The sequence below is a fragment of the Drosophila subpulchrella genome, chromosome 2R, assembly GCF_014743375.2.
Source record: "Drosophila subpulchrella strain 33 F10 #4 breed RU33 chromosome 2R, RU_Dsub_v1.1 Primary Assembly, whole genome shotgun sequence".
Taxonomy (NCBI): domain Eukaryota; kingdom Metazoa; phylum Arthropoda; class Insecta; order Diptera; family Drosophilidae; genus Drosophila; species Drosophila subpulchrella.
In genome coordinates, this window is record NC_050611.1 from 17,622,197 (window position 1) to 17,645,209 (window position 23,013).

Below are 23,013 nucleotides of genomic sequence, written 5' to 3' on the forward strand. Positions count from 1 at the left end.
CACTGGCTTTAGAATTTTTTAAACTGCTCTTTATGGTGTGGTGACCCCAATCACCAAGGGATTTTTGGCATTTCCTAAAAAAATCAAATAAAAACATATACTTTCCGTTTTAAGAATATTATTTGTATCATCTCTTTGTAGATAGAACTATATTTTCAAAGATGCTACAAAGAATAACTCTTGTTTTTGGCCAAAAATCGAGTAGCTTTCTTATTCGCATAAGATAGAACCCGAATTTTGTGGTGCTACTCGAAACCCTCATGAAAACATTGGGGTGCCAAGAAGCTGATTTCATTTACTGTATAAATCAGTTGAGTACTAGGCTGAACTTACTGTTTCAACATTCCAGTCCGGTACTTTCGAAAGTTATAATTTTTTCAGTTTGAAATTTTCTAGACCCATACCGTTATAAGCCCACGTAAGCCGTTACGAAAACAGCACGGGTCTGGCAACGCCACGCACAGGTGTCAACAACAGCAAGGGGTGGGCCAGAGGGGCGGGGGACACTGAGGGACACTCAGCGAATGCAAAATGAATTAAACGGAGAGCGAGACGAAAACAAACAGAAACAAGTGTCATAATCCTATCCACAGCACTGGGAGATAATGTCGAGCGATGAACTGTATCGCGTAAAGTACTCTAGTTCGCGCTATCAGCGGCACAGCACGCCCTTGAACGTGAGTTCGTTGCATTGGCAGCGCCAGCAGTATGGCCAGGATCTTGAAGAGCTGCTCCGACGACGGTTGGTGGCCTCCCCAGCCTATGTGGACCGCCTGGAGCAGGAGGCCCTGCTTACCGGCCACGAGGGCTGCGTCAACTGCCTGGAGTGGACCACCGATGGTCTTTGGCTTGCCTCTGGTTCCGACGATTATCGCGTGATGATCTGGGATCCATTCCGCAAGAAACGCGTCCATGTCATCAAGACCAAGCACCTGGGGAACATGTTCTCGGTGAAATTCCTGCCGAAGACCAACAACAGCATTGTGGCTACGTGTGCAGCCGATAAGTTCATCTATGTCTACGACATCAATCACTCGAACGAAACGCTATTCGCCTGCAATTGCCACTTAATGCGGGTCAAGCGTCTGGCCACCGCCCAGGATTCCCCACACATCTTTTGGTCGGCGGGAGAGGATGGCAATATCCTGCAGCTGGACATGCGGGAGCCTCATCGATGCCGGCCGGAGGATGGGAATGGCGTCAAGTTGTTGAGCCTGTGCAACCAGGCGGATTTCGAGGCGGAGGCCAAGTGCCTGGCCATCAATCCCAGGAGGACGGAGTACCTGGCCGTGGGCGCCAACGATCCCTTTGCCCGACTGTTCGATCGCCGCAAGCTGCCCGCCACCAATGGCAATGGTGGGTATCTCAAATGAGAGCCTTTGCACCTTAATGCCAACTCCAATCTTTTCCAGGTCTCTCCGCCTGCGTGGCTTACTATGCACCCGGGCAGATCGTCAAGAACATTACCCGCAACATTGTCCACGAGTCGCGAGCCGTCACATATCTCACCTTCAATGGCAATGGTACGGAACTGCTGGTCAATATGGGCTGCGAGCACGTCTATCGCTTTGATTTGAACCATGCTGTGCCCCCGGTTTTCTACGAACTACCCACCTTCACGTCACCCGTCGCCCAGGAGGAGGAGCCGGTGAAGGCGCCGCACAAGAGTCGGTCGCTGCCCTCCAGCATAGAGAAGCATAAAAAGGAGGGCAACCAGTTCCTCGAGAACGGCAAACTTGTGGAAGCCATTGATGCGTATTCAGCGGCTTTGGCGAAGTACCCGCAAGGAGAGGTCCTGTATCTGAACAGGGCCACGGCTCTGATGCGACGAGGGTGGTTTGGCGACATATATGCGGCTCTCAGGGATTGCCATGAGGCGCTGCGTCTGGATCCCAGCTATGTGAAGGCTCACTTTCGACTGGCCAGAGCTTTGCTGGAGCTGCATCGGCCACAGGATGCGGATAGATGCTTGCAGGCGCTCATCCAGCGGTTTCCGGACTTTGCCAACAATTATGGCGTGCTCATGCTGAACAAGGACATCAAGGAGAACCGCCGGCAGTCGCAGAACACGGAGCCACCCGAGCCGGAGCCAGTGGCCATGGAGGATGGCTTTCGCTATCTGCGGCTTACGGACGCCGAGTATGATCTCCGTTCCACGGCCCGGGACTATATGCAGCGATATGTGGGTCACTGCAACATCACGACGGACATTAAGGAGGCCAACTATCTAGGCAGCCAAGGCGAGTTCATTGCCGCCGGCTCGGATGATGGCAATCTGTACATTTGGGAGGGGGATACGGGCAAGATCCGTTCCGTTTATCGGGCGGACAGTGCCATTGTCAATTGCGTGCAGCCGCATCCGAACATTTGTATGCTGGCCACCAGTGGCATTGACCACGACATCAAGCTCTGGTCGCCGTGCGCCACCAGTGCCGAGGAGCGACCCAATCTGGTGGCCGATGTGATGAGATTCGTGGAGGATAATCAGCAGAAGATGCGCACCGATCCGTTCGAACTGCACACGCGCAACGCGTACTGTTTTAACAACTGAGAACTGTAGCATTAATGTGTATCTAGATCTAAATCGGGCGAGATTCAACCCGGCAATATATCAAATACTAGTGTAATTTAAGCTAAGCGAACATATTTTTGTTAATTTGTAAACGAACTACTGTATACAGAGTATAATGCTAATGGCGATGAGTATGTTATGGAGGACTATAAAAATAAATACGAAGAAATTGCAAATCGTACCGCTTTCGAGTCTAAGTTTATTGAAAAGCTAGGTGAGGATTTGAACCTTTGTTTTTGGAATTATTCTGTTTATTTACCGTAGTTTTTTAAATCTATGCTCACATGTATACATATACATACATATAAATATCTTTTACTTTATGTAATAATATTCAAGTATAGTTTTTACTCAAGTTTTATTTTTCTTTCTATCGATTCTTACTCTTTTCTTTAACTAAGTAGAATTGATAGCTTCACATGAAACGTTTTCTTTTCGTTAGTTATTAAAATATATCTCGTGTATATTGAAAAATTTGAAAATAGGTCGCGTATGTCCACACACAAAAATTAAAGTACAATTTTGCATTTGTTTCTATTTTATTGTTTAAGTTTAGATGAAAATGAGTTTTGTCTGTCTGGAGGCGTGGCATGTCTGGGGTTGTAGTTAGTGGCTTAAAAACTAACCGAATGTGTTGTAATATTCGCGCCCGTTGTGGCTTTTTCCTTCTACTTGCACATTTCACACTATATTTATAATTATCTTTATATATTTTTAATGAATCCTTTTTTAATTACTTTACAAAAGTGCGTTTTTTGTTTTGTTTAGGGGCTGTCCATATCGTTTCATTTATACAGAGTGGTGTGTTTCGTTTCTTGTAGTTGTTAATAATATATTACAAACTATTTTATGCAGAAATCAAACGAATACAAAATTCAAATCAAGTTCTGTGGGGGCGTGGGTAAGTGTTGTTCTTCTTTTTTCTGGTTTTGCAAATCGGAAGGTCAGATGTGAATGAGTGGGTGTGTGGGAGTGGGCGGGTGGATTTGGCCACCACCTTTACTTTACAGGCTAATCATTTGAATCTGTCAGCTTTGTGTGGTTGTCTCTTGGTGTTCATCTTCCTCCTAGTGTACTCTTACATGAATTTGTATACCAAATGTTACGTTTTCTCTTTCATCTCTGTTTGGAATTTTGTTTTCTTGCATACATATAAGTTTCTTATAGTTGGTTGTTGTTATTTTTATGTATTTTTTTTTTTTTTTCTTGTTTGTTTTATTGTTTAATACCATCAACCCTCCCGCTTTATTGAACTGGGTGTCTCTGCCAGGCCTTTCACTTTGAGGCGATCGGCGGTCTTAAGAAATGCTGGCAACTGTTCCTGGGACACGTTCACCTCGCCGGCGTACATGAACTCCAGTATAGCCTGTAGGTGGATGTAAGAGACATCTTTCAGGATGATAATCGGGTGCTTAGACGGGTTCTCCTGCGGATAAAGATCAAACATTAGTGGGTTGCCTATTTATCAAGCCACAAACTCACCTCTAGTAGCGCTTTGAAGTAGGGACTGCAAGCCGAAAGCACCATTTTGTGGGCTTTGCAGGTTTGACCCTCGCAGGCGAGTGTAACCTGTAAAGAACAAGCATCAAGAAATCAGTTTAATCCGTTAGGCATTTTCCTCTTCCTACAAAACTCCAACCAGAGCACCCAAAATTATATAGAAAACGCAAAGCGAACAAGAACAAAGAAACAGGTAAAAGAAAAATGTATAGAAAAGAGTGTGAGGGCCAGGTAGTCAGACGAAGTGAGCTGAGCCGGTGACTGACCCTACACAAGGGGCGGCCGAGAGCTAATCGGGCCAAGAGTAGAATAGTAAACCTCAGCTCGCCCCTGAGTGTGGTCAATTACAGGCGAAGTTTTTTAGTTGAAAGTGGTTTTTTAAAGCAAAAACCAGTTGATTTTACTTTTTAATAAAAGCGATTATAATAATACCAATATTTTTTATTAAGAATAAGCTCCAAATTAGACGTATCTACCCTTAAAAAAATATTCCGACTATTCTGATTTCAGTTAGAAGAAAAATATACATATAAAGAATACTAAGCAACTTTTTTTAGTGTGAAACAAAGATAACAGTTGTTACAATCAATTGTAGTTTAAAGATTATTAGACAAATATTTTAATAATTAATAAACTCCGAGTTCGATCTATATACCCTAAACATGTTCTCAACGTTGTTTCCGATTTCAATTAGAAGTACGAATCTATAAAGTTCTAATGATCTAGCATGGAGAGGTTTGACTGTGACTAAATTTTTGATAGAGATTTTCCCATCGTATCTGAGAAGGTTCTTTCGGGTACTCACATCTGTGAAGCTCTTCTCGTCGCGCAAGTGACGGAACGAGGTCACCATATTCGTTTGAAAATCGTTCCATTTCAGAAAGAACTGTTGATCCGACGACATCATGAAGAAGCTTTTGTTGGTGGGGGCGTCACACTGTGGACTTAATTCTGTGGGCAGGAGGCTTAATTTGGACTATTGGCCGAAAGGTTCACCGTTGTGGATGGGCTTAATTCGCACAGCAGACCACTTAATCCGTGGGTTTTCGATTGGGTTTACTTGTCCGCACTCTGCAAGAGAAATAAACACACAGCATTAGTGGATGGCGAAACTAAAAAAAAACAAAACAAACAAACAAACAACAGCTTGGCGAAATTAGCAGCGTTACGAGAGTCGGGTCGGGTTTAGAGAATTGCAAAAGAGCACTACTGCAGCACTACCGAATATCTCTCGGCCGAAAACATTCTCAAGATAAAAGTGCTGTGGCGCATGTGCAGCGTTTGTGCGATGGAAATGGGAATTCGTATGGGAATGTGTGTATGTGTGAGCGAGCTGGAAAATGTCAAAGTGCTGAGCCAGCGCTGGCTAACAACAACAACAAACAGCTCTGCCCGCAAAGGTTAAGCAAAGAGGCAAAAATATCAAATCCAAAATGCTAGCTCGCTCGCTCGCTCTCCGTTGAATGCCTTTCACTTTTCAAGGCAATTTCTGCATTTTCAGTAATATGCCTCTTGCTTATTTGAATCCCAGTGCGGGCACAGTGGCTCAGAACGCGGAATTGATCTATGGCACTCGCTGCAGCTGCCGGATGGCATTTATTTTTAGTTGCACTACTCCATTAAAAATAACATTCATTCCGGGGTTTTTGGAATCTTTAAGAACCAAGATGGCGGCTGCATTTGCACTTCCATTGAGTTTTATTTTCTTGTGTGTGTTCACTCCACTCCCACTCCATTCTGTCCCACTGTGCGGCCAACATGTGTTTTCCTTCTTGCGGAATAGCATTGTTGTTGATGCGACTCTCATGTGCGCTACACTTTGCGGTCGGCTGTATGTTTGTGTGGGCGGCGGAGAGAAGGGCATCCAGAGTTCAACAGAGCCTAAGCTTACACAGTCCCTCTCACTCTCTCGCTCACTCACACTCGCGCGATTACTTTGGCTAAGCGCTCTCAACTTTCAACTGCCGTTATGATTTCGCAATTACATTACAACAACAAGAAAAACGCAGAGCAGACATCGCTGGAAATTTCAGCCGCATGGGTGTGTGTGTGTGAGGGAGGGAGGGAGTGAGTGTCGGCGGCGGCAACTATCTCGCTTGCTCTTGCGCCCGGGGTTATCGGTAGCTTCTTCTAGGCCGAGTGCATTTCGTTGAATCGTGGATGTTGAAAGTTGTCTAATTTCCGAACTATTGATTTTTCCCCTTCCTTATCCCCTTCAAGAAATTGCATTGCATTGTTGTTGTCGTCGCTGCTTCTTGAATACCAGTTTTGGTAACAACAGAAGAATGGAAAGGAGCGAGTGAGGCGGCGGTGAGTAAGTAAGCGAGCGACGGTAGCAACAACAACAACAAACGTTGGAAACGAGTTCCAACGAAAGTTGCAACACTCTCAAAAATTTGAGCAGCTTTTATTGTTGTTATTGCATTACTCAATCGGGAAGAACTCTACACTCGGCGGAAAAGCGTGTCAGTCTGGGGTATCCATTTTCTTTTTTCTGCCTAGACAATGGCGGCGGCGACAGCGGCAGCGGCGTCCCTTCAATTGCACCGCCTTTGTTTATGCAAATATTATTGTAATATTCGGTTAAAATTAGGTCGCGCTTTGCGTTACTTTTTATTTCATATACACGCAGCAGCAGCACGCATACAGTCGCGTCACGTCACACACACACACACACACTTACAGCCGCCGTTCACATACACTTGTCTTTTTTCCACACACTTTCCTAATCATTTTATTTCTTTTTGTGCGCTACTGCTTTTTACTCGGCGTGTACTCTGTACTTTTACCAATGCGTAAATCGCCTGCCAGCCGCCGCAGGAGCACGCTAATTGCGCCGTGGACACGTTTTTTCTAGATCTTTTTGTTTCAATTTTAATACATACACGCTTCTTTTTTTTTTGTCCCGCACTCGACTCACCTCTGCTTTCTCGCTAACGCTGCTTTCTTTTTTCTCTTTCACCGATTTCGATTTTCGATATGTCGATTGTTCGATATGAATCGGACCTACTCCGATGGTTTTCTTTGTTTAATAAATGGGTGTAATTAGTTAACAGATAAATTGTTTATTTATTTTTCAATGCAACCACTTATTTATTAACAAAGGAATATTATTTATTGCCTGCAAAATGGTCCTTAAAACATTTATCGATTCTAAACACTATCGTTGGGCAGCATTCAGCTTTTGTCTGCTTGCAAACGTTCCTTAGAGGAATTACAAAATGTTGAAGACCTCGCGTTTATATAAAATTTTAAATAAAAATGTTTCTTTGACATTTTCGAGACTGCAAAATACGGCTGCCGAAGTGGGCCAGAGTTCGCGGCAAAAGGCTTGGCTGCAGGCTAGGCAGCGGTACCAGGATCATGAGCACGTCCATTACAGCTCCGTTTTGGAGACCAAAATAAAGTCACATTTCTCAATTCCTGAGGCTCCACAGCCATTTCCCGAGGACTGGATGGAGGATTACGAGTTCTACAAGGGCGCACAGGAAGGGGCGGACAAAAAGGGTACACCGGATGCCTCGATAGCTCCCTCAACAGTTCCCTGCAACGGCTGTGGCGCCAATCTCCATTGCTCCAGTGAATCCCTTCCTGGCTATATACCCAGTGAAATATTCAAAGGAAGGTCGCATCAGGAGCTCCAGACCATCACCTGCAAGCGGTGCCACTTCCTGAACCACTACAACATTGCCCTGGACGTGGAGGTGGCCCCATCGACCTATGTGGAGACAATTTCCCGCATTCAGGACAAATTTGCCTTGGCCATTGTGCTGGTGGACCTGCTGGACTTTCCCAGTTCCATCTGGCCCGGAATGCAGCATGTGCTGGGCACAAAGCGACCCGTATTCCTGGTGGGTAACAAGGTGGATCTGCTGCCACGCGACTCCAATATCTATATGCAGCACATAAAGGATTCCCTGACCCGCGAATTCGTCAGGCACGGCGGCGGAGATGGGCTGAATATTAAGAACGTCAATCTGATATCCGCCAAAACGGGCTATGGCATCGAGGAGCTAATAACGCAGCTGCACAAGACGTGGGCCTACAAGGGGGACGTCTATTTGCTGGGCTGCACCAATGTGGGCAAGAGTTCTCTGTTCAACATCCTGCTCAACTCGGACTACTGCCGCCCGGAGGCTAGTGACCTGGTGCGCAAGGCCACAACTTGTCCCTGGCCGGGAACCACGCTGAAACTGCTGCGGTTTCCCATCCTGCGTCCATCCAATGACCGCATCTACCTGCGCTTCAAGAGGTTAGTTTCGGAGCGCAACGATAAGGCGTTGATGGAGAAGGAACGTCGCGCAGTGGCCAGGGAAACGGGAGCAGCGGCAGCTGCCCAACCAGTGGCCTCCGTCGGACGCACTTTCGATCGACGTGAGGATGTCAACGATGCCTTCGCCATGGCCGGTGGCACAAAGCCCATTACAACGCTGAACGATCGCCAGAAGGACTACAAGGAGGCGCGTTGGGTCTACGACACTCCCGGAGTGATGCAACCCGATCAACTGACTCCCTTGCTCACCGCCGACGAACTGGTCAAGCTGCAACCCAGCGCAATGATCCGCCCCAGAGCTTTTCGCCTGCGTCCCCAGATGAGCATCCTGTTGGGAGGCCTTGCCCGCTTAGATCTTTTGGAGATAACAAGCTCAAAGAAACAATTTGACTGGTTGAAGGTGTTTATATTTGCCTCGGAGAATCTTCCTGTGATGATAGCAGACACTCAGGCGGCGGAAAACGTGTACAAAAGGTATCTGGGAACTCCATTTCTGGGCGTGCCCATGGCCGGTGAGGATTTGCAGACTCGTCTGCAACGTTGGCCAGGATTGCAGTGCAAAGACAGCGACATTGTACTGGCGAACGAAGGGAGGAATGAGGGAAGGCTAAACTGTGATATTACACTCAGCTCTGCCGGCTGGATGGGATTCCTCCTGCCAGGGCATTCCGAGTGTCGCCTGCGGGCCTGGACACCACATGCAGCCGGCATTTATAAGCGGGAACCCGCTCTAATTCCCCTGGCCGATCGGTTGGTGGGCAAGCACATTAGGTATTCCCTGGCTTACAATACCACAAAGCCTTTTGTTTTCAAAAAATAAAATATTGAATAAGTTTGTTACTTAAAAATGTTTTATTTACAATCATGTTGAGTCCCTTGATTTATAAATGTATGAAAATGATTTCTTTTTAGATCTTTTTCACACAAGGTATTTTTTTATAAAGCCATAACATTCAAATTGCATTGGCGCCAAACATCCAGGTAAGAGCCTTGCTTTTAGCACTTTTCAACACTGGCCGCTACACCTTTTTATACGAGCTGGCAACGTCCGGCCACAAATCAGAGCTGCGAAAGTTGGATCAGAAAAAAGCTGTTTCTGACTGTAACGATAAATAAAAAGCTGAGCAGTGTGAAACCATGTCATTATCCTATAGCATCCCTAGGAACGATCAGCTCAAATTCGGTCTTACATCGTTGGTTTTCAACAATCATATAAAGATAATGGCTAGCACTGTGTAATATAAGGAGTGTTCTGTAATATCCTGTAATTTTGGTTGTTTAAAGGCATAGCGAACTCATTAATTTTGGCTTGATCATATTAATCCTGCAGAAATCTAACTACTGCGATAAGCATTGTCTATAATGTACAATGTACAAATTTCCAAAACCAACTTTTTAACTCCTTATTTTTCCGCTTATATATTTCTTATAGATTATATTTTAACCATTTGCGCCGACTGTGTTTTTAATTTAAATAGAAATCCCCAATTCCCGCCATATCCAACACTTTCCCGCTGTTGGTCCTCAAAAGAAGCCAAAACTGTCGGGAAAAAAGCGCAATCGGCAGCTCCGCCGCAAGTATCCACTTTTTCACGGGCAACAAATTGACAAAGAATTTGTAAAATAATTTCCTGTGGCGATTGCAGGTTGCGCAAAAGCCACTGGACTACAAATCAGGATAGAACTGAGTTTAGACCGGAATTAGAGCATTGCAGACAACGCGAATATTGTGCAATTTGCGAAGTGCGACGCACCAAACTTTTTTCTCGTATGCTGTAGGCTGCGAGGAGGCGGAAATCGGGAGTTGGGAATCCGGAATCGGGAATCAAAAGAAGGAGTCGGGGGAAATGGAGCAGAACTCAAACACGAGCGGCGCCGCGGATTCTTTCGCGGAGTCATCTGCTCCGGATGGGGAGTACGGCATGGAGAACTGCTCCGTATCCGGAATGTCGGGCAGCGACACCGTAAGCGCCAATCACGAGTTCCAGACCATGAAACCGGGTCCCGGGGTGGTGCACAAGCTGCCTCCGGTGGCCAGTACCACTGGCACGGCGACAAATGGACGCACACGAGCCGAGCTGCCGCACAGCGAGCTGGTGAAGATGTTGTATTACCTGGAGGGTGAACTGCAGGCACGGGATGTCTGCATTGCCGCGCTGAGGAACGAGCGGGTGAAGCAGCTTATTGCACAGCTGCGCACCAAGCGACTGCAGCCCAACGATCCATATGCGGCCATATTCCGGGATAAGATCGCCCTCAATGGGAACCTCATCTCAAGGGAGTCATCCACACAGGCGGCGCAGGCCGAGATGGAGGTACGCCAGATCATTGAGCAGCAGATGGAGCAGCAGTATCAAATGGTCAGCAAGCAGAGGGCCACGCATGTGCGCATGGTGAACATACTGACCGAATCGCTGGAGAACAACCAGCGGATGCTGCAGGAGCTGGAGGAGGAGAAGCGCAAGCACGAGCACACCACGGCGCAGGGCGACGACATCACCTATGGCCTGGAGATGGAGCGCACCAAGCTGAAGCAGGACCTCGAGGAGGAGCGCGCCCAGGTGGCCAAAATGGAGAAGGACCTGAAGAAGCTGCAGGAGACGCTCGAGTACGAGCGCAATCGGCAGAAGCAGATTGTGTTGCTGCTCATTGCGGAGCGCAAAAAGATCTTGATGAAGTACATTGAAGAAGGTGCGTATGGGCGACGCTCTCTAAGCCACTGATTACTTATCAAAATTCCAATGTTTCACAGGCAAACGATCCGAGGATCTGGCCCAAATCCTGGCTGAGGAGAAGCAGCGTTCGGACACCATTGCCGAGGGCCTCGAAGAGGAAAGCAAAAAGTCACTGCGCATGGAGGAGGAACTGGAGAAGCAAACACATGCCATGGAGCAGGAACGCAAAGTCCTGTTTGCCAAGCTGGCCAAGGAGGAGCAGCGGTGGGTTCGACTGCATCCTTGAAACAACATAATCGTCAAGCTAAATCATGTTTCATGTCTTTTATCCAGGGTTAAGGAGCTGGAGGCGGAACTCAACGCCCTGCGCGGTGAAAACGAGGCTCTTAAAAAGCAGCAGCCTCTGGGGGGCAGCGGCTCATCTGTGGCCGCCGCCAAGGCGCGACAGTTCAGCGGTGAGTTGGCCAGACGAGGCACTTCCACATCCTGGAAACTGGCTGTTGTAATTATATATGGTTGCCCTCTTTATAATTTCTCTATATACAAACTTTAACTCTATTTATATATATTACTTTTTTTCGAAACTCCTCTTGAAGCCGAAATCTTTTGTTAGAAAAAATGTTACGCAATTGCAAGGTGATTTGTTTTTTGTTTTGTGATGTTCCTTGTGCACACCACGTTGCACCAACCCAACGATCACGCATCCGCACGTCCACCCCGCACGCTCGCACATCCCAGCCATTGGAGCACCTTCCTTATAAAAGCCAGAACGTAGATAACAGTAGAGATTTTCACGACCATGCCGAAACATATCCACACAAGCAAGGCCCAGGCAGAAGCCAATTGAGAGGCTTCCAAGCTTTTGTGGCTTCTGCCGGGGTCAGCTCGCCTCGGTGAACCGAAGATCGAGTGTTGAGCAACCTGTCCTTAAACAAGTGCTAATCCAATCTTTCTGCGTTTTCCAGACGACGCCTGTGCCACGCCCCCTATGGTGAACATCGCCAAGATCGTGCAGCCAACCGCCACGGTGAGCAGCATGCCGGTTTCGGGACCACAGACCGGCATCGCCCGCTCCATAGCTCCGGGCCAGAACATCCGGAGCGCTGGTATCGCAACGGCGCCCACGGGCACGGCCACAGCAGTAATAGCACCACTCTCGGCCGTGCTCAACCACACCACCACCAGCACCATGAATAACAACACCACCAGTAGCAGTAGCTCGGGCGCCAGCATTGGAGCAGCCACTGCATCGGTGGCAGAGGTGACTGCTACTGTCACTGTGCCCCTGGTGGCTCCACCCTCACCCTCTCCGGCGAAGATGCAGCCCACGGCCACCATTCAGCGGGCGCCAGGCGGCAAGTATGCCGCTTTGGCTGCGGCAGCTGCCCTCGACCAGACGGCCACTCCACCGCATCCTCATCCCGTGCCCATTGCTGTGCCACCGGTCACCGTGCCACCGGCGGGAGCCCGTGGTGCACCGCCACCCATACCGACAAAGCCGATCGTACCGCCCAAGCGGGAGCCCTCGCTCTCCCGGCTGGGCTCGATTACGGGCAGTAGTGCCATAGCTTCTGCCACGGCGACGGCGACGGTGGCGGCCACCGCCACCACCACGACCACGGCGAAGCATAATTAGACACCCCACTCAGACTCAGAATCACATTATTAACCGATATTGGGCGTAGAATAAGCGAAATACTCAAGCGGCGTAGTCCTCGGTGACCGCGCTAGGCAACAGGATCTTCCATCTCGAACTGCCATTAGAAATCCATTCCTCGTTAAAAAGCTGCCTTTTTTATATTTTTGTAGATTTCTTTCGGCTCGCAAGCCAACCAATATTTTCATGCCTGTCACAAAGATTAAATGCTTTCCTTCTGTTTATATGTGATCTAATGTTAAAGTCAGGAAAATAACTCATTTACAAAGTGTTTCACTGACCAGTAAACATAACTTTAGCTCACCTTATAAACATTTCTTATGGTTTGTGTTCTTAATTCCACTTGCAAAAGATTTTAAATCAAATTTTACATTTTTAGAAACACTCTAAATTTTTTGTAAATGGAATTCTTAACATTAACAAATACTCATTATTCGTTATTTAACTTTTACATCATTTGTTCATAGCAATTTTTCTATTTTTTTTTAAATGAAGTGAATTTAATTTATTGTCCGTTTTATACCTGCGGGATATTTATTTTAAAAACTAGAGCGGATCTGAGAGGTCCGTTTTACTAAAACCCCATAGAAGTTGACTATTGTCAGTTCGAGATTGGAATCTTAAAAAAGTTGAAAGTTTCTGATTATTCAAGTATTTTGTGTTGCCTAGTGTGATGGGCTAAATGATACTTTGGCATGCAAAGTGAGTAGGAGAAAAGTTTGTTAAGCATTAGAATGAGGAATGTGCAGTGCGACCCACCCCGGCGGCTTCTCATCTAAGTTTAGTTTAGTGTTTATTGTTTTTACCAAGCGAATGATATATGTATTTTATAATGCCGTTGGCGGTCCGAGGGCCAAGCCAGGAGACAAGCGACTTTAATTGTAATTCCGTACGTAGTAACCGAACATTTGTACAAGGCCGTGCGATTCTCATAACGATTAACAACCAGAATATATAGTAATTATATACATACCCACAGATATATATATATATCCGCGCATATGCATAAACTTATGTGTACTACCCTTGTGCTCTGGGCGTTGTTTAATAGTTAATAGGTGCGTCGTATACGTCTGTGTGTAAACTTCCTTTTGTGCAGCTAAAGTACTTCGTAGTGATTGATTTTAATCTTGTTTTAAGTTTGGCCTAAGCAGTTTTTCGTTTGCCGCCTAGCCGATTCCAGAGAGCAGAGCAGGTCCTATAGATATACCCTCGCCGTCTCTACACTAGTGTAGTTCGCCAGGACACCATCCGTTGGGATCCAGCAGGCTGGTGCTGGCTTTATCCTTATTTTACAAATGCGTACTGTGAACATCCCTCCAGCCCCCCCCCCAACAGCTTGGATTTCCTTTTAGTCAAAGGGCAGCAGCCAGTCAAGTAGTGTTGTTGGTACAATAAATAGCAAAGAGGCACAAGATATAAACAAAATGCGTATGAATAACAAGTTAGCAATGCAAACAATCTATAACAAATTACGATGTATTGGAAAAGCGAAAAATACAAAATAAATTACACTAAAAATGCATTCAAAATCACGCCACCGGCATTGCGTTCTCAATGATCAATGCCCTGGCCAAATTGCGGGCACAGGCCAGGCGCATGAGGTTCAGGATCTCGTCGACGTTCTCCACGCGATAGTCCTTGAACACAGTCTCTGTGTGGTGCTGTGAATTCAGAGATTATTTAACAAAATCGCAACAGTTAAAGGCGTAAACATACGTTGCCATATTTGGATACATCGCGTTCGATAATGGGAACCAATTCCGTTTCAATATGGTGAAGAATGGCCACTGTTTCCTTGGCAAAGATTTTCGGATCCTTTGACTCCAGCAGGGGCATAGAGTCGATGAGCAGCGAGGGCCAAAAGCTAATGGAAGAAAGGTTTGTTATAGGAGTTTTCAAATTATAAACTCATCTAGCTTACTAATCTGGCGTGATTCTGGATTCCAGGAGATTCACCAGAAGCTCAGAGGCAGACAGAAAATCGCGGGTGCGATAGAATTCGTAAAACTCATAGTACTTCGAGAGGAAAACCAAGCGCGGTGAGATGAACATTCGGCCACCGACATTGGCTATGGTGTCCGGGCAGAGCATGTTTCCTGTCCTCGAGTAATGCTATGGATAAGACAACCTATTAGTTTGAAACATGAAAGCAATAAGAGTTTGTAAACACCTTCAAAATAAAGTCTGCCACCGCCGTCACCAGCAGAACATCCTTCGAGCGAATGGCCCATTCCAAGGCATTGCCGTATCGCTCTTTATCGTAAGATTGCTTCGAAAGCACCTTGCAGATCTCCTGCTCCACGCTCGTGAGTCCTCGTTGCCTGGCCAGGTTGATCAGCTTGGTGGCCTGCCGTTCGCTGCGCAAGGAGATGCGGGGCAGGAGCAGTTCGATAGCCGCCTGACCCTCCTGCTTGCAGCAGTCTAGATAGTCGATGCCCAACTGCCACAAATTGTGGGACGTCATCAGATAGCTGCCGTACTCGTAGATCATTGAGTGCCGCAAAGCAGGAAGATCGCTGTGGGTAACAATTATAAAATATTATCTTTCGAATAAATACAAATCTCAATAAATTTAACCCACATGTTGTTCTGATCAAAGTAGCTCTTCAGCTGACCGCAATGATGGATTAAATCAATCAAATGCGTGGAGAACCAATGGGTATCGTTCAGTTTCTGGGCCTCGTATATGAAAAGCTTAATATCGTGGTCCATGAGCTGCGCAATCATTCGGTTCATGCTACAGAGCTCCCTTTCCGGCCGCAGCAGATGCCAGCGGTTCAGCCAATTGGCGGCTGCTATCCTCAGCTCGAAGGGTTTGCAGGTGGGCTTGGTGAAGAGCAGATATCCGGGCAGGTATTCATAGCAATCCTGGGACTCCTTGATGCCAGCATCCCACTGCTCGCTGTTGCCCACGACCAGCTGGAGAACCTGTTCCAGCTCTGGCTCGGTGGCGAAGACGCCGCTCTGGATCTTGCGCTCTGTGTCCACGTGCCAGTACTCCCACTGCGAGTGAAACTTCTGCAAGGAATAGCCCTCTTGGTACACGGGCATGGACTTGAGGATCAGTTCGGCCGCCTTGAAGGCGGGCTGCCCGGTTTTGCGATTCTGGGAGAGAATGGCACGTGTGACATCTATTTCGCCCAGCATGATTAGCGACTTGAGGATGCTCCAGTAGTCATCCGATTCGCTGGCCTCCTCGGCCATCAGCAGCAGATCGGTGGCTCGGTCCTCCGTTTGGGGGGAGTGGAAACGCGCCCAGTCGAGCAGTTGGGGCACCACCAGCTGGTTGTTTTGGATGTAGAGAATTTCGAAGAGATGCCACAGGCACTCGGCTGCATAGAACACCACGATGGCATCGCTGAAGCGACGCAGGCGAGGCTCGTCCGTCTGCACATCCGGCGACTTCTTGGCCTGCTCCAGCTTCTCCAGGCAGGAGCGCACGATGCTGCGGTATGCCCGCGATATATTCACATACTCAGCTCGTGTGGCCCGTGGACCCAATTGCTGAAGGGTGGCGAAGGTGGCGTTCGCCTCGGCCAGCACACTACGCAGCACGGGCTCATCGAAGAGTGTGGTCTCCTGCGCCAGATAGATGAGCACCGGATCCTGGCCAGCCGTTTCGGTTGGGGCGTCCCGCGATTTGTGCGTCACATGCCGGTAGGCGCTCAGTGCGATTCGCGAGCCCGGCAAAAAGACGCCGGTGAGTGTGTTGCCACAACGTGTGGCCAGGGCATCGCCTAGCTCCTGGAAGGATGCATTGGGGGATTAGCCAGCTAGGCAAGGTTTTCAGGTGACACTTACAAAGGCGGGCACGTTGCTATCGTTCATTTTGGCTTGTAGTTTCTGAAATTATAAACAACGTTCTTCAATAGCAGAAAGTTATCGAGTCTATCAGTGTTGGCAACGCGCGCTTCTACGTAGTGCTCGAAAATGCCGTACTTTTAAAGTTCCGTTCACACATAAAAATTAAGATTCTTAAAAATATTATTAATCAATTTTGTAAGGGCCTCTTCAGTTTAAATTGAATATGACATGGAATATAATAATTTAGCATTCATTGTAATAGAAGACATTTTTATGTATTAATATTTTTTAAACATTTGGTCAAAACAAACAAACATTTTTGCAAATATATTCTTGTTATAACAGTATGAAATACAGACTGACTTGAAATGTTACCAATTTTGTTTCCTATTGAATTTTTAAACATAAAAACCTGCAATCTTGTTGATTCATTAGTTGTCAAATTGCTGGGACCTAAATACCGGTAACGTAACGCCACTAAAATTATTCAAAATAATAAATTAATCTATTAATAATAATAAATTATCTTGAAATATTAACAATTTCATTTCCGAAATTTTAACTGTAGAATTTCTAAACATAAAAACCAACAATCTGTTGAATTTTTAAACAGCTGTGATTAGTTGTCAAATTGTTTGGACCTTAACACCGGTACTAAAAATATTCATAAAGAGATACTTGAATGATACAAAGCTTTCAAGGACTCAAAAGCGTTTCTATTTTAAGCGTTTCTATTTCTATTAAACAGATATTCAACAGGTAATAAATGAATATTTATACTCGATAAATATTTTGGCTTTTATCGGCACTTAGTTAATCGAAGCTTTAACCCCCGCAATGTCTGGCAACGCCGTCGGTAAAATGCGCGTGTTCTTCCTCTTCCTTTTCCGCGGCGAAGCTCTTTAAACTGAAATAAATTTGCATTTGTTTGTTCTTAAATAAGAATTAACAATGAATCTGGAGGACGTCTCGGTGGTGATGAAGCTATGCGACGACAACGTGCTCAAGCTATACGAGAATCTCCGCACCTACCAGCGCGATGTGCGACGCGTCAAGAAATTGATGACGAAAAGATGGGCGAATGTGAAGCGACTGGACAGAGGCATCATCGCCCTGCACGACCAGTTGGTGGGCAGTCTCAGCGAGGTGAATGCCTATATCATTAAGCTGAACCTGCATATAGAGCTCAACCGACCGTTGGATCGATTTACGGAGGAAGAACGATCGGAGGACTCCTTGGACGAACTATACTCGCCAAACAACGCGTCTGTAAGGGCAATGAAAGGAGCTAGTTCTGATGAAACGGATGAACAGTCGCAGGAGCAGGCCTCCATCGAGCAGAGTCTAGAAGATTCCACGCAGCTGGTACCCGTTGATCTTTCATTGCGTTTCGTGGAGTCCAGTATGTCGTCTTCTCAGTCGTTTGACGAGCCTAAGGTGGCTACTCCAAAGTCTCCAGTACTGGCTTCCACATCTACTCCCAAACTAACAAGGACTCCAAGCAATGAATCCCTTCTTTCCCCCAGAAACTCCACCCAGACGATCAGCAATGTTACCTCCAAACAAAATTCCAAGAAAATAACTCAATTGGAAATTAAAGAGAACCCAATGGTCATGGAGTCATTCCCTGAAGATCTAAAGATTTCTACTCCAACCAGCAATAGTGTCTCCCAACAAAAGTCCAAAAACATAAGTCCATTGCAAATTGAAGAGAATCCAGTGGGCATTAAGGATTTCCAGGAAGAACCAAAAGTGGCTCATCCCACCAGCAACAAAGTCTCTTCACAAACGTCTAAATCCATAACTTCATTGCAAATTGTAGAGAGTCCAGAAATCATTAAGTCATGCGAGAAAGATCCAAATGTAGCTACTCTAACGAGTAATAATGTCTCCCAACAAAAGTGCAAAACCATAACTTCATTGCAAATTAATGAGACCCCAGTGGTCATTAAGCCTTTCCAGGAAGAACCAAAAGTTGTCACTCCCACCAGCAATAATGTCACCCAACAAAAGTCCACACACATAACTCCATTGCAAATTGAAGAGAGTCCAGAAAATATTCAGTCATTCCAGGAAGGTTCAAAGGTTATTACTCCAAAGAGCAATAATGTCTCCCAACAAATGTCCAAAAACAAAAGTCCATTGCAAAAGGAAGAGATCCCAGTGGTCATTAAGCCTTTCCCGGAAGAACCAAATGTTGCTAGTCCCACCAGCAACAAAGTCTCCCCACAAACGTCTAAAACCATAACTTCATTGCAAATTAAAGACAGTACAGAAATCATTAGGTCATTCCCGGAAGATCCAAGGGTTATTACCCAAACTAGCAATGATGTCTCCCAACAAAAGTCCAAAAACACAACATCATTGCAAATCAAAGAGAGTACAGAAATCATTAAGTCATTCCAGGACGATCCGAAGGTTGCTACTCCAACCAGCAATAATTTATCTAACCTAAACTCCAAAAACATAACTCCACTACAAACTCAGAAAAATCCAGCGTTCGCCACCTTGCCTTCCACTTGGCTTATTGATCCGCCCGATCAGGTTCCTACTCCACCACTGGCAACCATTTCGAAACATCCAAAAACTCCTAGAAGCCAAACCCTCTTGCCCCCCAAAGGTGGCACCCAGACAACCAGCACAGGGATCTACAATCAAATCTTGAGAAATATGGCTGCCTTCCCCAGCAGAACCTTGGTCGCCGCCGCATTGGTGCATGTGAACTTAGCGGACGACTGCATCTATGTGGCCAAATGGGATGAGAGTTCAGAGAGAATTCAGAAGGTGCTCCAGGGACAAGTGGCTCTGCAGAAATTGGATCAGCTGCCCGACTACGGAGAGATCTTTGCAGTTCTCGACAGCAGCGACAATATTACTACTCGGATGACCATTAATAGCAGTTGCGCTGTAGGAGGCTATTATGGTTATTTGATCGACTATGGCGAACACATTCACCTGAACGGCTACGAAACTATATATGAGTTGCCCGACGATATAAAACGACTGCCGGCGGAAGCCATTAGAGCCAAGTTAGTCAACTACGATATTGGCGAGATGAAAACCTTCCTGTACAGTGTCATTCAGTTGCGTGTACTTGAAAACAATGGCATTGAACTGGTGGTGGAAGTGATCGAGGATAACCTCAGCAAAGTAAGGCTTTCCCTTAAAAATAAGACCGACAGTGAAAGTCGTGCCGAAGTAAACGAGGAAGATATGGCCATGCTTAATGAAATCGAAGAGAGCACCAGTGATCCTCTGAAGGCAGTGCTGGGCTTTAGGCCCACGGACGAGCAGCGCATTTGCCGGCACTATGATCCAAAGATAAATGGGTGCTTCAAGGGTAAGTTATTATGTTGTAAGCTCAAAGAATCTGTGTAAAATGTAGTTCTGAAACTAGGACTTTCAAGATTCTAAATTGTTATTTACTTATTATATACAGAAATGTTAGTTAACTAAGTAGAATTGGTTTCATATTATATTGTATTATAATTATTGTAGAATCTCTCGTTTGTTTTACTTTCAAGGCAACAACTGTCGATTGGTTCATGAACCCTTTGCCCCGTATGGCGCCACCAAGGATGTGGAGGTAGCTGCACCTCTTCCGGAAACCCTCTTTGATACACCAGTGCCATTTGAAATTGGAAGCATTGTCCGCATCTTGATCACCTTTATCAATGGCCCTACCGAAGTTTATGCCCAGTTCTTGGACGGATCTGCTCCGCTGGTGTGGGAGGAAAAGGATGTGCCCGTAAACAAACGACACTTCAAGCACAAGCCGCACATTCTGGACATTGTACTCGCCCTCTACAGCGATGGCTGCTTCTATCGCGCTCAGATAATCGATGAATTGGATAAGGAGTACAAGATATTTTATGTGGATTATGGCAACACAGAGTTTGTCCCACTGAGCTCCTTGGCTCCCTGCAACGACGTGGAGAGATTGAAGCCTCATCGGTGCATCAGTTGTCATTTCGAGGGTGTTGTAAGATCAACATTACTGACGCATCAGGAGACATTTGAATGCGTCGAGTACCTGAAGAGCAAAGTGCTTAATAGGGAGATGAATGTTAGGCTGGTGAATCGTCTACCGGATGGTTTTATGATTCGCTTCCTGGGCGATTGGAAAGAAGTGCCGCGTCACCTGATAAATCGCAAGTATGTCGACCCCGTCAATGGGAAAAGGCGGGATTCCGACGGTGAGGAAGATTAAAATCAATCTACGGCAGTCGAGGATTACAATGGATATTAAAATCGTTTTATTGGTTTATCTTAGTTTTAATCATACTTATTTTTAAGTGTCTTAATGTTTCAATTCAAAGACGAAAGAGGGACTTCACTTATCCCAACTTCAAAGCAGCTTAACCTTAACTTAGCACTACTACAATGCTTTTGAAATCAATTTCTGAACAAACGTTTCTTTTAATCAACATTAATTGTCAGCTTTATAAAGCCTTATTATTTACTTTAAGAAAACTATTCTTTTTAAGCGAAAATTAATTTTTTTATTTAGTACCATGTATTAATTTGACATTTCCATTAAGCTCACAATGTTAATATTTGTTTTCGATGGACTCATTTACTGTTTTTGAATTAGTATATAACCTTCAGTTATGCCGCGAAGCATACCAAATAAACTGGCTATGTTCCAACACGTTATCCACATGTCAAGTCGCCTGATTAATGTTCTTTCTTGGGGCTGGTCCAATTATGAGCGCGGAACAGCAATCGGCAAATGACAAACACAAAACTGTCTCGGAACTAAAACAATAATAATAATTGCCTTTAATGTGCAAAAGCAAAAAATCAAAGGACACCGTTGTGGTGGTCCTGGGGAGCAGGGATCTGTCGGCGGGGTGCTAATAGATTATGCCGCAACGATTAGAGAGGCAATAAATAACACCTGGCCGGGATCCCATGCGTGTTCGCTTCGTTTGCGCACATGAGGACAACACTGGCGACAGGTCCTCCTAGTGTCCTCCATTGTCCTCCTGGTGTTGACAATTTAAACGGTTCGGCCAAAAGGGTAATGGGCCTTGGCCAGGGGTCATTTTGGGCTTTAGTTCAACGGGGATCATGACCAGGTATTGCTGGCCCACACAATTGTCATACTAAAATCAGTTTTGGGAAGCCTTTTACCTATAAAACACCTGCAACAATCCTCATGCGAGCGGGCCAACCCTCGAGGATAATTAGCCTGGTTAAGTGTCAAAAGGATGGCAGAGCCCGCGACATGTGTTCCCAACATAATGATGATGATGACCACCAACCGACCGAAATAAACTACCCCGAAACTTGGATTTGCAGGAATTTTACTAGACGATTACAATTTCGATGGAGTGTTTCGTGTGCTGCTCTGCAAAGAACTCAACTCAATAAATGGTTAACGCAACGAAATGAACGATAAAAGGATCAGGACTTTAGAAGTTGGACCCACGCTGGGTACAGGGTCCACTGGAGAGGGATCCGGGCTCCAGGCTCGGGCAGTTGACCTTCTGCAATTCGGCAATGCGCTGCCAAGTCATGTTGAAGTGACGCACGGAACGGGCATTGGAGAGCTTGGCAATGGGTCCCAGGGTGCGGTATCCATTGGTAATGTAGCGTATGAAGCCCTTGGCCGTGAGGTCCAGCAGAGCGGTCTTTATCTGCGATTCCAGATCCCCGCAGGCAAAGGGTCTAGAGGTGGGGCAAGTAAATTTTGGTTAGTAAATGTAAAAGGTAGTAAAAAGTAAGTACACAGAGAAATTTCTGAGTTGAAAATGTTCCTAATAATAGAACGACATTTTTAAGTTGAAAATTTTTTTATTTTGCTCGAATCAAGTTGAATTGGCGGTATTTAAGTACATTGTATGTACAAATGAACTATTTGTTCAGTCCTTAGTGTATTCTTATCAAAAAGTTGTTAAATAAACTAAATTTATACCAAAAAATGTTATACCAAAATTTACTTACACGGCTTTTAAGATCGAATGTTCTCAACTCAAGAACAATGTTCTTAGATAGTTTTCTCTGTGTAAGTAAATTGTACTCATATTAAGAAAACATTCTTTATAAATATACAATAGAATATATCATTATAATATGTAAATATGATAAACTATTTATAATTTTTAATAAGATAAAGAGGTATATTATAGTACAATTATGTATGTATCATAAAAACATGTAACTGTCGTAAAATGGCTAGTAATCTTTATCATGATTACATGAACCACTTTCTTTCTTTGTTGGAAACTAAAATATTTGGTTATTTCTTACTCCTTCTCCAGCATCTCTAGAATGTGCTCCTGATGGATACCATTGCTGTACTTGGGATGGTCCTGGAAGATGCGCACCATATCCAAGATATAAAGAGGCAAGTTGATATGGTAGCTGTTGAAGGGAAGCCGCAAGGTGGTGGGCTCGCAGTCCCGGATTGTGCCCTCTTCACACATTTCTTAGTTTTTTTATAAGATTCTATAAGAGATCTTTACTCTATGGAGTTTTTGAGTGTACAATATTCTAGTTTCCACAAAGGTCAAGCCCATATTTT

General features: G+C 45.5%; 7 protein-coding genes across 10 annotated transcripts; 4 read left to right on the forward strand and 3 right to left on the reverse strand.

Moving 5' to 3' along the window:
• Positions 1-487: 487 nt before the first annotated feature.
• Positions 488-2,753, forward strand: LOC119549418 (WD and tetratricopeptide repeats protein 1). The gene is made up of 2 exons (XM_037857491.1): positions 488-1,356; positions 1,413-2,753. Exons 1-2 carry the CDS (start codon positions 606-608, stop codon positions 2,549-2,551), a joined length of 1,890 nt encoding a protein of 629 aa, XP_037713419.1. The 5' UTR covers positions 488-605; the 3' UTR covers positions 2,552-2,753.
• Positions 2,754-2,913: 160 nt separating this feature from the next.
• Positions 2,914-7,093, reverse strand: LOC119549420 (longitudinals lacking protein-like). Of its 3 annotated transcripts, none has more exons than XM_037857495.1 (4): positions 6,993-7,093; positions 4,878-5,143; positions 4,055-4,141; positions 2,914-3,998 (listed from the first exon to the last, which is right to left on the reverse strand). In XM_037857495.1, exons 2-4 carry the CDS (start codon positions 4,977-4,979, stop codon positions 3,804-3,806), a joined length of 384 nt encoding a protein of 127 aa, XP_037713423.1. In that variant the 5' UTR covers positions 4,980-5,143; positions 6,993-7,093; the 3' UTR covers positions 2,914-3,803. The 3 variants fall into 3 exon arrangements, with proteins under 3 accessions (XP_037713423.1, XP_037713422.1, XP_037713424.1); XM_037857494.1 differs by having other exon boundaries at positions 6,862-6,999; XM_037857496.1 differs by lacking the exon at positions 6,993-7,093 and adding an exon at positions 6,958-6,980.
• Positions 7,094-7,127: 34 nt separating this feature from the next.
• Positions 7,128-9,165, forward strand: LOC119549419 (nitric oxide-associated protein 1). The gene has a single exon (XM_037857493.1). The coding sequence runs from the start codon at positions 7,294-7,296 to the stop codon at positions 9,163-9,165; it is 1,872 nt and encodes a 623-aa protein (XP_037713421.1). The 5' UTR covers positions 7,128-7,293.
• Positions 9,166-9,903: 738 nt separating this feature from the next.
• LOC119549750 (CTTNBP2 N-terminal-like protein) lies at positions 9,904-13,649 on the forward strand. Of its 2 annotated transcripts, XM_037857993.1 has the most exons (5): positions 9,904-11,036; positions 11,098-11,284; positions 11,354-11,475; positions 11,617-11,656; positions 11,986-12,126. In XM_037857993.1, the coding sequence occupies exons 1-4, from the start codon at positions 10,193-10,195 to the stop codon at positions 11,631-11,633; spliced, it is 1,170 nt and encodes a 389-aa protein (XP_037713921.1). In that variant the 5' UTR covers positions 9,904-10,192; the 3' UTR covers positions 11,634-11,656; positions 11,986-12,126. The 2 variants fall into 2 exon arrangements, with proteins under 2 accessions (XP_037713921.1, XP_037713920.1); XM_037857992.1 differs by lacking the exon at positions 11,617-11,656 and having other exon boundaries at positions 11,986-13,649.
• Positions 13,650-14,140: 491 nt separating this feature from the next.
• LOC119549749 (nuclear pore complex protein Nup75) lies at positions 14,141-16,620 on the reverse strand. The gene is made up of 6 exons (XM_037857991.1): positions 16,482-16,620; positions 15,262-16,424; positions 14,851-15,196; positions 14,602-14,792; positions 14,397-14,544; positions 14,141-14,341 (listed from the first exon to the last, which is right to left on the reverse strand). The coding sequence occupies exons 1-6, from the start codon at positions 16,506-16,508 to the stop codon at positions 14,210-14,212; spliced, it is 2,007 nt and encodes a 668-aa protein (XP_037713919.1). The 5' UTR covers positions 16,509-16,620; the 3' UTR covers positions 14,141-14,209.
• A 726-nt stretch (positions 16,621-17,346) lies between these two features.
• LOC119551585 lies at positions 17,347-21,146 on the forward strand. The gene is made up of 2 exons (XM_037860985.1): positions 17,347-19,824; positions 20,009-21,146. Exons 1-2 carry the CDS (start codon positions 17,436-17,438, stop codon positions 20,692-20,694), a joined length of 3,075 nt encoding a protein of 1,024 aa, XP_037716913.1. The 5' UTR covers positions 17,347-17,435; the 3' UTR covers positions 20,695-21,146.
• A 630-nt stretch (positions 21,147-21,776) lies between these two features.
• On the reverse strand, positions 21,777-22,999 carry LOC119551232. The gene is made up of 2 exons (XM_037860470.1): positions 22,740-22,999; positions 21,777-22,157 (listed from the first exon to the last, which is right to left on the reverse strand). The coding sequence occupies exons 1-2, from the start codon at positions 22,913-22,915 to the stop codon at positions 21,902-21,904; spliced, it is 432 nt and encodes a 143-aa protein (XP_037716398.1). The 5' UTR covers positions 22,916-22,999; the 3' UTR covers positions 21,777-21,901.
• Positions 23,000-23,013: the final 14 nt, after the last annotated feature.